This window comes from Montipora foliosa, chromosome 3 (assembly GCF_036669935.1).
Source record: "Montipora foliosa isolate CH-2021 chromosome 3, ASM3666993v2, whole genome shotgun sequence".
Taxonomy (NCBI): Eukaryota; Metazoa; Cnidaria; class Anthozoa; order Scleractinia; family Acroporidae; genus Montipora; species Montipora foliosa.
The window spans coordinates 41,592,839-41,608,741 of record NC_090871.1 but is presented as its reverse complement, the minus strand read 5'-3'; the positions used below and the strand labels follow the sequence as shown (position 1 = coordinate 41,608,741).

Sequence of the window (15,903 nt, the reverse complement as noted above, 5' to 3'; positions counted from 1 at the left end):
ACATGTAAGACAGTGTGTTTGCTGTAGTCCTTAGCATTAATAGGAATAACAAATTGTTAACGCAAACAAATGTGAAACTTGGAATTCTTGTTTTATAGGCCGACTAATGTGAAGCAGTCATTTTAATTTCCATAAAGCATGATCAACACCCCCTTTATCACCCTCTGTATAGCTCAGTGGTAACTAGTGGTGTATAATGCAAATCGCTTAGTCATAAGTTTAATATCCATTAACGCTTACATCAATCTTAAGGCTTCTTTGAAACTGCTAAAATTTCTTACTAAGCTCTGGTGATAATTCTCAAAAATATATTTTGTGTTGTCAGTGCAAGAAAGTATTTTGAGGAATAATCATATCACAAATGTCCATTTTAAATTCGAAGTGTTCTAGTACTGACATATTACTTCAAGTGAAGCTATGATCTTCGCAGTTATGAAAGCAATATTAGCGATTGCATAGAGAAGCCTGAAAAATTCAGGAATTCAACGGGGTTTGAACCCGTGTTCTCACGATACTGGTGCGACGCTCTAACCAACTGAGCTATGAAGCCACTGACGTTGGGAGATGGTCATTTGTGGGTTTTAATGTTCCAGTGATGAATGAATCAACGAATTAAATGATGTATGAAATGGATTATATATTGAACTGCAGATATGAATTCAAGTGAAGCTATTATCCTCGCAGATATGAATGCAATTTTTTGCAATTGCGTAGCTTCATAGCTTCACTTGATTTCATATCCGCAGTTCAAGATATTATCCATTTCATATATCCTTTCATTCACTGACATTGCGTTTATTGTTCCTTATTTTGTAGATATTACCTGATATTATCCAAGGATTAAGTGGCCCAACCAGTGGAGGAAAAAAGAAAAACAAGATTCTTAAAGCTACTTCTTTGGTGAAAGTAAATGGTACGTTAAGGTTAACAAGTTGCAACCTGCACTAATTACGAGACCCCACAGAACTGGTTGAAAAATAATGAAATTAAATGCTACTTACGTGAGTCCCTAAAACAAGACAGGTTCTACGTATAAAGTTCCAACAAAATCAGATGTACTTAAGATAGATTAATAATTATGAATTCATAGTAAGATCGAGTTTACATTAAGAGATTTATGTTTAGTAAGACGGTATTCATGTCAAGATAGAGTTTTATTAAGGTAAAGCAAGCTTACGTTTGGTCTAATATTTTGATGAGTGGTATAATGAAATGCAGCTATAGATGCTCATCACATTTGACCCTCTTTGAACAGTTCTTTTCGTGACTTCATATACAGAGGTTTCAGAAGAAGGAGCGCTTCCAAGTGGTGGGGAGAAGTCTTTGTCAACTTCAGACCTTCAAACTGCTGTGCCTAAAGTAAAACGACACAGTTCATTGGTTACTTCATTGTCTTCGAAAGCTATGCGTGTCAAATCAAGACTAACAGGCTCTATTTTCAGTAAAGGTAAGTTATTGTATCATGACAAAATTTAATTTAGAGTCAGGGGAAGTGACTTACAGAAATCACAACTTACCCGAGGCGCTTCATGTAACTAAAACAAATCACCAAGGAGTGCATTCACCTGTTACTTTACGAGCCGGACTTCTTTGGGGAATAGCAAGAAAATTCTGAGATGCAGTGTTTTCACTCACGTGACCAGTAACCTTGTTTTTCCACGGAAACCAAAGAAAACTGTTGCATGTTGGTAGAGCTCAATTCCTGGAGGATTAGTTAGGAACACCGTCATGGCCCGCCGTTCCATTAAGCTCAACGGCAACCGAAAGAGAACACTTTGCGTGCCAGGGTAGTGGTGTCTTCCAGATTTTTATACTAATCATCTGTAATGGACAAAAGATACTTAGCAATGTAAATGTGGTTGAGTGAAGACAAGTTGAAAGGGAAAACAGCTCACCTCCGGTCTTGCAGTCCTGGTCTCAAAAGAAACGCGCGTGCTTAAACTTCCTATTGTTTAGGAACACCAACGTGGCCTCCGTGACGTCACGTAAGAACACTCAATAGTTGGACCCTCAAGCATTGGTCACTCAAAGTCGCATGGCGGAGTAGCAACGTTATAATTTATAGTTTGAAGGATACTTATTTTTTTCTTTTTGGTCGGTATGGTTCCAAAGGTGTTAGCGGGTCAACCAAAAGTTGATGGAGGGACTAGTTTCCCTGTTAGCAGAGATCTCTTTTCTTTTGCGTTCGCTGGGCTGACGAGTACGGGAAAAGAGACCTCTGCCATGGGTTGAAATTCACTTTGATCCAAGCGCCGCCGTCCACAACATTGGACAGCACTCTTCAAGCCGCATGTTGTTTGCTGTATGGGACTTGAGCCCAATGTGTCCAGCGCATTCCTTTACGGTAATTCCGCTGTTATTAAGTGAGCCCACACAACATGAAGTATCATGTGAGGATTCGGCCACTAAGTAACCGCCACGCATGCTCAACACAGTGAGTTTCGACCCATGACAGAGGTGTCTTTCCCGTACTATCAGCCCAGCGAACGAAAAAGAAAAGAAAGATCTACTAGCAGTGAAGGGACTGACACGAAAACTTTCAAAACATCATGAGTGACCATAAATCACGATACGATTTTGTATTTATTATATGCTCAACAAAATAAGTCTATCGCGTTGTTTCCATAGCAACTTTCGTATTGCACTCTATAACCTATTTATGCATTCGTCATTGCCCCAATCAGAAAAGCGATATTTTGTTGAGTATATAGTAATGTTGGTTAGCCTTTGAAAATGTGCTTGTGCTGATTTATCCCAAATTGTACTCGAAATCATATGAGATTATCTAAACAAAATGCTGTGAGAGGGAAACGTCATAAATTGTGTCCTCACAGGTAACATGCCTATGTCTCTAGAGGTCCTGGTACATAACAAATCACCGACTGACCTGCTCTTGGGAAGCTCAATCGCAAATGCTCAATCAAACCTTCAAATCCCTTTCAGCTTTCAAGTATTATATAGCAACTATATTTGTCTTCTTTTTGTTGTTTTACTTAAGGTCGTAAACATGACCCCGGCAAAGGCCTGCGAGATATTTCATCCACAAAGAGCACAACATTTTCTGGGTATTTACTTCGAAAGAAAGGTGCTAATTGGAAAAACCGCTGGTGTGTTGTCAAAGAGCATTGGTTATTTTGCTACAAAGACTTTGGAGTTGGCATCGCGGAGCTGGAGGTTCCTTTACTCGATACCGCTATTAAAACAGTGGAAGATAAGGACTTTGAAAAGCCCTACATGTTTGTTTTAACCTGTGAAAAGGAAGACCTTTATTTTGCTGCGGAAAATGAAGCCGAACTGGAGGAATGGTTATTGGTCTTGAAAGATGAAATAGAGGTTACTGACAATTCAACAAGTAAGTTTCTCGTGTCTAAGAACGCTCTTTGGACAGCAAAGAATGTTGAATTGAGTAAGATATATTTTGAGAGATTTAAAATGGCGTTTACGGCAAACCGCTGACTGGCATTCCATTCTCTATCGCTGCGCTCAGCCGAATAGAGAATATTTCCCATAAAAACACTAATAGACAGTGGCTGGACAATGTGCGAGCCAGCGAGTCATGCGAGGCATGCAAATTTCGCATTTAAGTCTAAGCACCCATTTCAAATAGCGCTGATAAACTGTTATTAAGTCTAAGCACCCATTACAAAACGGTTAGCTTTCAATAACTGTGTGATTCACATGTTGACTCGCCATCTTGTCTCGCATGACTCGCAGTCATGGCTCGCATGACTCGCATGACTCGCTGGCTCGCACATTGTCCAAACTCTTAGAGACAATAGGAGGGAGCCGACCAGCCATCTGACCAGCTGCGTTCATTGTTCATACAATGTTGAGGTCTATGTTAGAACAAATTAGCCAAAGGGACTCTTGTTATATATTGCAGTAAAGTATCGCAAAAAAAAGAAAAAAACAGCGCGGTGATTTAGTCGGATACACAAAACCAGTAAAAAACTCTTCGAGAAAAAACTGGAAACGTATTCTCCAAACCGATGCAAAATCACCTCACAATAGGATAGCACAATAGGAGGGAGCCGACCAGCCATCTGACAGGCTGCGTTTATTGTTCATACAATGTTGAGGTCTATGTTAGAACAAATTAGCCAAAGGGACTCTTGTTATATATTGCAGTAAAGTATCGCAAAAAAAAGAAAAAAACAGCGCGGTGATTTAGTCGGATACACAAAACCAGTAAAAAACTCTACGAGAAAAAACTGGAAACGTATTCTCCAAACCAATGCACAATCACCTAAAACGGCCACTGGAGTTTAGAGGCCGCAAAAAATATAAACATCAAAGTAGAAAATGAAAACTTCCCCGAGCAAAGCAACGTAGATGACTGATTGGCGTCAAATGAATATCACTGGCCAAAAGGGTGGTATAAATAGATACAGCATAAATATTCTTGCTCTTTGGCCATTTCAACTTAATCAAAAACATAAAACAAACAGCGGATACAAACATAATACTACTTTTGACTTGACGTTTCGTATGCTACAATATACATCTTCAGAAGTGACGGTTGAACAAATTCAAATATGATATTCTGAAGATGTATGTTGTGGCATACGAAACGTCAAGTCAAAAGTAAAATTATGTTTGTAGCCGCTTTTGTTTTATGTTTTGAATTAAATAGATACAGGTGCGAATGCCAAGGACAGCAACGTCCCGAGTACCCGTGGGAAATGCATTTTTTGTTTTGGCATAAGCGTTTAAACTCTTTCATTCCGGTCCACGATCGAAACGTTCGTTCTCCTGAAAAAGCATCGTTTTTTATTGATTTGCAGACGTCACTTATCGCGGGCGTCTTTGTCGGCAAATATTTTATTTCAAACCTGAAAAAGAATGTTAAAACAAATTTGAATGACAAAAATTGCGGGCCGCGTTTATTTCACAGTTTGTGTCACATTAACGTAGAGAGTGGAATATGTCAAACAAAGTGGATCACCAAACTTGTTTAGGAGAAAAGGATCTTTCTAAAAAAGATCATCTTCACCATCGACCCATTTCTGAATATACTTATTTGGTTTCCTTGGTCGAGCAGACGAAGCATCAGACAAAAAGGGAGGAGATTTGGCTTATTTACGCCCACAAGAGCTATGAACATCGATTATACGTTCTAATTTAAACTATTTCTACGAGACATTCCATCCTCCCTTCTTATCGCAAAGTGGCGCGCTCGCAGACTTGATTTTTTAAATCATTCTTGTGCTTTTGGCATTTTAGTTTGTATCAAACGAGCATAATTGACATACTTGCATGCCTTGCGAGTTCCAACTTGAAATAGAGTTGTACTCGGAACGTCTCCTTGAATTTCCTCTGGTAATTTCTCAATTTCTCTTCGGAAATTTGAACTCTCGACTACTGATAAAGCGTGACTGCAGAGAATGAGTTGGCGCGCGCTTAGGACAGTGGGACGTGACTTTTGTAGCCTACGTGGCTGTTGTAGAGTGGTGATCAAATATTAGTCAAATGAGGTGTTAATGTATTTTGAAGTGAAATTTTAGTTCTTTGATTTGTGGCGTCCCTAAAGCGTTCTTAGTTCTTACTAACATCGGGGACAAAAACTATGGATGCCATTATAGAGCATAACTATCCGACGGAAGTACAGGAAAAAAAATAAGTCGCGGCTCCCTTTTACTTTAGGGTCAGCCCACACTTTGTTAATCCTTCTGGGAGAAATGACGCATGATAACGCATCTCCATAAAAAATAGTATGCACCCCGTATTATCGTAACTTCCGTATATAACGAACAAAACGTCCGACCCCGCATTCATTCCAACAAAGAACACTGATTAATGTGGTGAAAGTTGCCACATTTAGTTCAAAAAGCGAATCAACCAACTTTTGGATTAGGAGCATGTTGTTAAAAACGGGATTACACTTTCCTAAAGTGAATTTATTTCCCATAGGTGTCTCAGTTTTTGTGGCAGATTCGTCTGAGCAAACCCAGTTGTCAGCTCCTGCGATTTTCTCACTTGTTTCTGCGTCCGCGCCAAGTAGCCCGTCGACTTCACAAAGTAAATCCAGAAGATCGAACAAGGGAAATAAGGATGTGGCACCTGCAACTGAGGGCAAGAAGACATCGATATTTAGTTCATTAGGGAACAAACTCACCAAGACAAAGCCTAAAGCTTTTGCCAGTGGTGCAGTGAATGTTCCACCTGAAGCAGCTTCGGAAAGTCACAGCGTTGAGGATGGGTTAGTTTCGGTGCAACCGGCATCTCGAGCTGAACACGACCAAGGTACGTGGAACGTAAAAATAATAACTCAGTTGACCTAACAATTGACCTTGTGGCATCCCGCGCCAAATTGTGTCAAGGAACAACTATTTCTGAAGAGTCGCTTTTACAGTAAAGACTATCAGATATTTTCATATCATTGTTATAGAATTGTGCCATGTGCATGACAGAAACCAAAACAAAATCACAAATAAGTGGACTTCATAAGGGAATCTTTGCTGACATCATCGTTTGCATTTTGTTTCATTAACATACGATTTTGCTCACAGAAGTCATCATGCTAATTTACAAATTGACTTCAAATGGTACAAAAATTAGTTAAACTTATTTCACTCTCCAATTTTAAGCATTTTAGCTGTGATAACCAGCCACTTATTAGCCATCAAAAACGGGTAAATTCTTGGCAGGCAAAAGCGCTAATAGCATTGTGATCTTTATACATTCTTTGTAAAATCTCGAATTACTCCGAGATTAACTGGTTTTTCAAAGATAGTTCATTATGCAATGCACCTTCAATATTCAGTACTGTATTATTGCTTAGAAAGCGATAGCCTTGCACTAATGAGGCAAAAATGTAAACAAAGATTCCCCTATAGTTGGCCACCAGAGACCAAGGAACAAACGGCAACGCAGTATCCTCGTTATCTGTGATTCCAGTGAAGTTTTTATCATGTCGACAAGGCTTGAAGCTATAACAAGTGTATAAGTGGATGTGATGATTTAATGACTGTCTACAGGGCGGGAATCGCATTGGAAATACGTGGACCGCTTGCTGAAAAAGAAATCGTTTTAAGCATTTGCTTTAAATTACGTTGTTTAGGTTCAGTGAGCATGTTGCGTGTTTCTCTTTAAGATTAGCGCCTACGTTCGTAGCGGAAACAGAAGATTATTTTTCGCATAAGAATTTGTTCGTTTCCCGTAGGATTAATTTTTAACACAAACAAGGCTTGCGTTTCTTTTATCAGGGACACAAACCCAGCTGTTATGACGTCATATGCATATGTATACGCTCTATTATTTTCGTATTGGCCGTTTGATGTGAGCACTCAAAGCACTCTTTCATGCGAAGCATGAAGACATATTCAACGTGACTTGCGGTGCTCGTACGTGCTCTTTACTTCCCTGTTAATATTCCAAAACGTTTTTAGTAAATGTCAATGTCTTGGTTAATTTTTTGAATGAAATGTCCCTTCGCGGCTTATGGTTTACATACAAAGCAAATAATATAATCTAGGAAGCGCATTTCAATGTGCAGTGTATATACACAGCGGCTATCGAGAATCAAACCTTGCAGGAAGCTTAGAATTCAGATATTCTGCTCTGGCAAAGTAGCTGAATGCTTCTACAACTGACTAGAAGTTTCTAGATGCACGGAATAGCTTTTATAGACTACACTATTCTAGCCTCAAAGAAGAGTACTTATATTTGCTTTCCACTTAAGACAAGTGCCGCCAGGAACCGTCTGAAGTTGCGATATAGAGGCGGCAAAGCATACATCTTAAGAAACATTTTTATGTTAAATGGCTTTTTTGCACATATGCGTCGCCGTTGTATTCTCACCAGTTCTTTAAGTCCACTGACCTCAAGGCGTAGCGTCATCATCGGAGATCGCGTGTCATACGTCATAACATTTCGTCATTTTTCTTTGTTCTAGTTGAATCAACAGGAGTAGGCAAACACACTCAAATTGAAGGACTTGAAGTGCCTTTCTCGTACTCAATGGAAGGCTTTCTGAATCAACGCGTCGAAGAAGACACATGGTTAAAATGTTGGGTATGTTAATTATGTAAAGCTTAATATTGAGTATGGCTGTTCAGAGATCGTCGAGATTGGAATTCCCGTTGTCTTAAATTCGAATGCAAACAGATTTGTTATTGAAAGTTGGCAAGAGGCTCAGTTGAGCGCGAGAAAACTTCACGCACAATTTTAGCACCAGATTTTGACGGAAATGTTGGCAATGATTGTGATTAATGAACTGTTTATTTCTTTACTACACACGTCTTTGGGTTGTCACTGCCTTGCCCAGCAGTTCGAAGCTTATCTTTATAGATCAGAATACTAAGCCCTTTTTGGGGTGTCACGCAAAGGGAACATTGGGCGTTGCATGACATTCCAAAAACGGCTCGGAATGCTATGGAATGCTCAGTTTAAAAGGTTTTTCAGCCGAGAGTGAAGCAGAGCATTGAATCGTCAGATGTTTATTGCTTTCCATTGATATTGTAATTAGACTAGTATTGGCAGTAAATAGTTAGTTCGTAATTTGCTCTGAATTCACGATTATTTTTTTACTTACAACACTGTGTCCCAGATCTTGTTGCAGTAAAGGAAAGAGATAATCTTATATTCTGAGACTATTTGAACCAGGCGCTTTTGTTCTTAGATCTAATTTTCCGTTTCACTACAAGATTAAGACACCGTATGTTTTTTCAGAAAAATATATTTACATCTCTCGCGAAACATCACTGCTCAACGGTGACTAGGTTAAGTCGCCTTAATTCTTGAGATGATAAACTTTGTCCTGAAGTTTGTAGTTGACCTTTTTCGTTTAAGTTTCTCATTTAACGACAATCTGCAGTTAGGAGCAAATTGCGTATTAACAATAATAAATTGGTTGATAATGGATCCTTATACTCGCTCGAACAATGATTTATATAAGATTATTATTTAGTGGTCGGTGTCATTCATCTAACTCAGATACACTAGGATGTCCTGAAATAGCGCTTATGCCCTGATTATGTGTTCCCTGACCCTTAGGTAAGACTAGAAAAACACAGCCTTCATATACACGACGAAAAGGACAGCGCAGACTCGGTTGTAGTGAAAATCAAGCTCAATAACTGTGTTGTGAGGGATTGGATTGACGCAAAACGCCCGTTTGTTATGGAGATACGAAGGACACTGGGGAGACCTCACTATCTACAGGCCGAAAGCGAGTCAGGTACGGATATGTTAGCCACATCCGTTGAATGAACTGATTTCTAGGAGTGCTCAAAATATGAAATTGAAGTATTTAATATCAAGAAGGCGGGCTGAGGGCGCTTGCCTTAAGATCCGGGGATCCCGGGTTCAAGACCCGCTCTGACCACTCGTTGAATTTGATCCTGGTAGTCCCTTCCAAGCTGCACTTGTAAATAGCCAACTGGTTTGCCTCCGGCCAGTTGGGATTCTTAACAGTTGGAGTTGCTGTGTTCTGTTGTTTCGTTGATTGTGTTTCCTTGACTCTGCAAAGGCCCTATGGGGAGCGGTTAATTAAGCATGTATTGTATTGTATTGTATTGTATTGTATAAGAGGGAATAATGGTTAAATCGGAAGGAAATATACTACTGGCCCCAGTTGTTCAAAAGGTGGATAACGCTATCCACCGGATAAATCACTATCCAGTGGATAAGTCATAGCGAAACCAATTGCGCTATCAAACAGAAAGTCAAATCCTGGTTTTCTTCATGTGGTCAACATTTGGTGTACCACGTGCACACCGGCGTGGACCGTATTCCTTTGTTATTAGTGTTTTGGTCGTTTTGCTCGATGAGATCCTACAATAAACGCTTTAGTATTTAGGGAAGGCCCACCAATGATCATGGCGGAAAATGAGTATAAATGTGAGAGGATCAAAAATCAATGCCGCTGTGTTCATTTTTACCTTTGTTGAGTGTATCTTTGCATATTGTATTGAATTAGTTCACATTCTTGTAACAGAATATCTAAAGTGGAAGGAGTCAATAAGCAGTGCAGTGATACATTCACCAAAAGTTACTCGTAGACCGGTGTTAACTTGGAGCTCAACAGAAGAAGGACCAGCGACTTCCCAGCGTCATAAATCCAAATTTGACTCTGTTGAAAGAGATGAAGTGTTTCAAAAGATCGAAGAAACTGCTACATCAAATCCTGGAAGACCAAACACGCCACTCAATCCCTCACCTCGGGTAAGCAATCAGGCCTATTTTGTACAACTGCAAGCTCGTTACTGAGAATGACCTAACCATCGCTAAATTCACAGGCCGTAGTTGTTCCGGAGAACAGGGTTTGGCGCAGTTGAGACTGATCTCTCGCCTTTCCTCACTCTCTTCAGTTGTTGTCATGTGGATTGAGGAAGGATATGGGAAATCCATATGACAGAACATCACTACGGATATGAAACGACTTTTTAAGAAAAAGCAAACAAGCAAATAAACAACTTAATTTAATAATACGCGGTGGCGCAGTGGTGAGAGCACTCGCTTCCTACCAATGTGGCCCGGGTTCGCTTCCCAGACTCAACGTCACATTTGAGTTGAGTTTGTGGGTTCTCTTCCTTGCTCAAATCGGTTTTCTCCGGGGTACTGCCGTTTTCCCCTCCACAAAAAGCAACGTTTGATTTGATTTGAGTTAATTTGATTAGTGTCCCCAGTTAGTGTTGACACTTAAATAAAGTTGTTATTATCATAGCGAAAGGTATACATACAACTTGCGACCCGTAGGTTGCTCAGTAATAAGTCAATCGAGGCTTGCTCAAGGAGAAAGAGGTTAGAAATCTATTATTATTATGCAGTATGTAGTACGTAAGTATGCTTACAAATATAAGTAGGAAAAGGCACTATTGTGTAACAATCCCTACTGTTAAACCTATTTACAAACCAATTGGTAATAACTAACGAACCAACATTTGAGAAAGGAACAAGAGTTTATATTCCTTAATAACTCGTCGAAACCTTGAATGACCTTGCTATGTTTAGGGTGTACGATAAAACTGCCTTCTGCATATTAAACAAAACCTGGTTCCCTCTATCCAAACCTAAAAACTTCCTAACTTTCTCCGCCGTCTCCATAGAGTAGCCTCCTAGTACATCAACTATCACATTAAACTGTGTGATAGTGTGGCCGGGGAACTGTTGGCGCATCTCCCATCTCAACGGCGCATACTTGTCAGTTTTCTCCTGTTCCTTCTGTTCTCTGTTGGAAACCCAAGGGCAGCTCATCTCAATAAGGATCACCTTCTTCTCCTTTCTGTCCACAATTCTCGCATCATTCTTATTATTATTATTATTATTATTATTATTATTATTATTATTATTATTATTATTATTATTATTATTATTATTATTATTATTATTAATCGAGGAGTTGAACGGGCCTCGAATCCACTGAGTTGTACAGTGCTCTATCACTCAGCTATCAACCCATCGGGAAGCTGGGAATTTTTTTACTCGTAAGAGGTCTGTGGAGCGAGTTGTTAGTTCAGCATCCAGCGATTCTTTGGCAAGGTACTCTGGTCTTTTTCTATCGTTGAAAACCACGGAACAATTTATCATTATTCGTTCGTCCGTCCCTTCGTTAACTTAGGTATTAATCCATTCATTCATTCAGTTATTTTGCCACTGAGCACACAAATTTTACACGAGCCATTATCACAGTACTCACTGGCGTCTCTTGGCCTCATTCATAGACCCTCTGCCTCACTTTTTGCTCAGTCGCCTTTGAAAAAGCAATGCAGAATTAACGTACTTTTTTTTTGCTTTCAGCCATCCACAGCAGGTGACGTGTCAAACTCCGAAAGCGATGACGGTCAATCAGTACGTACACTTGCACAATCTGAGCCCGTTTTGGAACCCGTGGAAAGATGGCGGTCATTTTCTGAGGGAGAACAGGTTAGGACGAAAATAACGAAAAATTACAGTTAGCAATGCACCTAATGCCGTTGCCAGAGCGTGTGCTAACGTTATCCTCGGTCTGCACGTTCGTTCGTTCGTTTATGAGGGAGGGATCATGTTTTTCTTGGGGAAGATGGTGGGGTCGGGGTGGAGTGCAATGCCATGATTTGATTATATTAACATGATTCTTATTTCTTGAATGCAGGAGGAAGAGAGAAAAACAAGAACTAAGCTTCATCGTTCCATTTCCAACGCCATCCAAGTCCTTCCTCATCTTCCAGGCAAACGCAAACGGCGCAGTCGCACTGTACCAAACATTTGCGTGTCACCAGATCTGTTGGTGAATGTCAAACACTCTTCCTGTTTGTTCATGCGCAGTGGCAAAGGGCTTTGGACCAAGCGTTGGTGTGTTCTGCAACAGGATAAGCTTCACTTGTTCAAGCGGCCAGATGAGGAGGTACCCGTGTTATCGATTCCATTGAGTCAGTGTGAAGTAAGACGGACCAACAAGAAGACCAAGAAGTTTACTTTCGAATTGAACGTTCCTTCGGAAAAGGAGGATTACTGCTTTGCTGCGGACAACGAAAAAGAGATGTTAACGTGGATCAGAATGTTGAGGGTGATAGCTGAGGAAGAACCACCAGAAAGCAGGCGAGTATATGATAACGCTTTTTTGTTTCCCATGTATTTGAAAAATTATTCATTTGAGAGACAAGCAGATTTTAAGACACAATAATAAGAAAAGGTTCTTAAAAGGTTTTCAGGGTACATGTATGTGCCCACGCAAATACACGGTTTATTCGATGAATGTACAAAAAGCGTAAAAGGAAAAAAAACAGCTTTCATCGTAAGCGGTCTACTTAAACCTCGATGCTTCTGTGGTCATGTTCAAGCCCGATTTTAACAAGCATAAATTTTTGCACCTATGTTTCTGGGGACGGCACGCTAACTTGAGTTTTTCGTGTGTATAAAACAGAACAAAAAGAAGGCATGCTAGGCACTCGTGCCAGTAATTATAAGGGTGTCGAGCACATCTCTGTAGGTTTGCCCGATACTCCAAATATAGGTACTGTGCCAATATTTTGTGCCGTGCTAATTTTGTGCGTGCGTAAAAGGGGTTTCAGTTATAGACAATTTAATCTTGACAATGACCCTGGCAAATTAATTAACCCAACTGGAAGGCGCTGAACAAGATTTTAATCATGATTTACAGAGCGTGAAAAAGTTAGATTCGAGACAAACGATTCTGGTCAGAACGCACTGATTTGAAACCTGAGCACACAAAACCTAGCGACTCCCTAAACAGCACACGTATCTAGGCATCTTACCTTCCAACAACATAGTCGTTTCCAACACAAGTAACCACGTTTATGAAATTTAGTGATAATTTGAATGTGGTTGAATGGTTAGAAAGTGCCATAAAGTAATATAAATGTGTTTTCTTTCTTCAATTCACAGACTCCTAAACGGTCACAATAAGGTTTCCAATGCCGAGGCGCTGCACGAGTCAAAAGATCCTACGCAAGACACAAACCAGTTTTCTCCTGAGGTTAGGAAAATTGATCGAAACGGGAATGGAGATGAACCATCGAGTTCTCCAACAGGGCTGTTAAAGGACCAAAACTTAATCACAGCTGGCGGCAAGAGAGAAGACCTATCAATGCCAAACACTGTCAGCAAACCGACCTCGCTTGATGGCGTACTCAAGCTTCTTCAGGATCAACAATTATTGCAACAAATTGGACAGCAAAAGTTCAACAGAGTGAAAAGGGCTCAAGAAGCATGGCAAAGGTCAGCGGCTGCGGTATTAAAAGAAAAACGAAAGGGGTCTGAAACATCAGATCCAGGGAAAGGTGAAACCACCGTTGTTAAAGGAAACACTGGCGAGCCAGTAAGGCGAAGAACAGTCTCCATGTCGACAGCGCAAACAATGCGAAAAGAACTTGAATTAATTCCAATAACCTCTTTTCAAGACACCAATGATGCAATTGAGAAATTTGAAAAGCTCGCCGAGGAGGAAAAACTGAGAACCTTGAAAAAGGAGACTTTGTTGAAAAAACGAAGAAATTCTCTGACTTTGGAGAAGGGTGTGCTGCAAAAGAAGATTCATAAGCAAAGCGATAAGAAAAATACGGTCAAGAAGCTTCTTGGTAAAGATGAGGTGGCCAGCGTTGAAAATAAGCAACGTGCGGAAGAAAGGCTTCTGCTACTCAATCAGGAATTAGCAAACATTGAAAAAGACTTAATGGACAACAAAATGAACGAAGCACAAGCTTTGGACAATTTGAACGTCATGAAAACAAAAACAGTTAGAAAACTGTCGTTCGTTAAACCTGCTACTACCAAGGTACAATTGCAGCAAAAGCGAGATACATTTAAGAATTCTCATTCGGAATCATCTTCTTCTCAAGGATCCACAGAGGACAGATCAGGTAGAGATTCGCCAAAGACGCCTCAGTCTCTAGAGGCTGCACGCAAACAAAGCACGGCTGTGTCATTGGCTGTTCTGGAAAACGAACTCAGGAAAATATCTCCAGTTGGCGGTCGTAAGCTAACGTTAGCGGGTATCAATATCAACAACAACATTATAAAAGATCCCATGCACAGCAGAGTTTCTCTGTCATCGGAGGGATCACAAGAGGATTGTAAATTGAAAGACTCACCAGTTATTAACAGGACGTTAGAGCTTGAAAAGGAAGCATCGTCTGAATCAGATGGCTCGGCGACGGGTGACATGTCCTCCTTTCCGAAGAAAAAGTTATGCGACACTGCCCAAGTCAGGCGGAAGAAATACTCGACTGGTTCGCAAGTTGCATTTCACAAGCTGTCAGTGGAAATTCCAACTCAAGGTGACAGCAAAGACGAGGAACATAAACACAGACCCTCTGTTACGTCACAGAGAAGCATTGACGAGACTATAGCGCTACGAAAGGTGTCTGTTGCTTCGGAAAGGGACTCAGATGGTCATCGCGCGAGTTTGATGAATGCTTTATCTCAGATCAAGGTGTGTATTGTTCTGTACTGAGTACAGATCACCTAAGAGCTTGTTAATTAAGGCTTAAGAACAAAACAAGGCAGATTACTTTGTAAGTTTATACACTGCCAAGAAAATTCTGTTGGAAGTGCTGCGGCCTTACTCGGGGAAAGTCGTTCAGTCTCAAGCGCGTTCGTTCAGGACTGCTTTGGGAAGCCTTTACAAGACTTAATTTTATCCGCAAGTTTCGCTCTCGTATTTGACGACCTATAATTGTTTTAATTATTTTGTTTTAGGATTTTGAAGAATTTGCCGCTGTTTCCATCGGAGAAAGGCGTGGAAAATGAAATACAGTTCATGGCCGACCGTGGGGTCCATACTACCCTTATCTCTCCATACGCCTGCACTGTCTGTAGCATAGACTGGCATATGTCATCATAGCCATAGAAAACAACAGTTTAAACCGGCCAAACAATTAGGGTCAACCCTACAGCTGCGCATCGAGAATGATATCCCGACGACGATGACTGTGTTGACGATGAAGAAGTCCGGTGGACGTCATCGACATCATTGTTGGCGTTCTTGAGAGTTGACTGAGGGTTAACTTTTGTTGGATATTGAAAACTAAAACTGGTCCGAGCTGTTTGATGCAGGGTTATTGCTAATCCCGTCTAAATTCAGACTGGTTTAGCGCACATCCCATCGCAAGTGTGCCTGAACCCCCTTCAGGTAGCCTTGGTATTAAATTGGTTTAATGGTAGTCCGTTGTGGTAAACTATCTTGGCTTAGCGTTGACCCTACTTCAAACACTGTTAGACACGCAAGAATTTCTCCTCAAGGTCATTCAGGGTAAGCATTTTTTCATGCACGGATATTTCAGATTTCTTATTTCGAGTCAGATTTAGGATATAAAATGGTGTCGTGTAATATAAAAAGAGCTTTGTTGTATATTAAATAACTTCATTTATATAATAGTTACCAGGTATGTTTCAGGTAAAATTGCGTCTTGTCTTTCACTTTGTGAAAACGGACCACTGACGGAGAAGGTTCCTTACAAGGCA

At 40.4% G+C, this 15,903-nt stretch overlaps 1 protein-coding gene across 6 annotated transcripts in view; it reads left to right on the top strand.

Annotated features, from left to right (window-relative positions):
• LOC137997440 (uro-adherence factor A-like) overlaps positions 1 to 15,903 on the top strand; it is a 26,374-nt gene that overhangs the window by 10,054 nt on the left and 417 nt on the right. For all 6 annotated transcript variants that reach the window (XM_068843453.1, XM_068843454.1, XM_068843452.1 and 3 more), the window contains 11 exons: positions 817 to 913; positions 1,280 to 1,447; positions 2,999 to 3,352; positions 5,911 to 6,243; positions 7,895 to 8,013; positions 8,995 to 9,178; positions 9,938 to 10,164; positions 11,740 to 11,865; positions 12,074 to 12,519; positions 13,327 to 14,872; positions 15,139 to 15,903. The exon at positions 15,139 to 15,903 is cut by the window's right edge and continues 417 nt beyond it. In XM_068843453.1, coding sequence (XP_068699554.1) covers positions 817 to 913; positions 1,280 to 1,447; positions 2,999 to 3,352; positions 5,911 to 6,243; positions 7,895 to 8,013; positions 8,995 to 9,178; positions 9,938 to 10,164; positions 11,740 to 11,865; positions 12,074 to 12,519; positions 13,327 to 14,872; positions 15,139 to 15,189 — 3,651 coding nt within the window. In that variant the 3' untranslated portion in view covers positions 15,190 to 15,903. The remainder of the gene's footprint in view (positions 1 to 816; positions 914 to 1,279; positions 1,448 to 2,998; positions 3,353 to 5,910; positions 6,244 to 7,894; positions 8,014 to 8,994; positions 9,179 to 9,937; positions 10,165 to 11,739; positions 11,866 to 12,073; positions 12,520 to 13,326; positions 14,873 to 15,138) is intronic.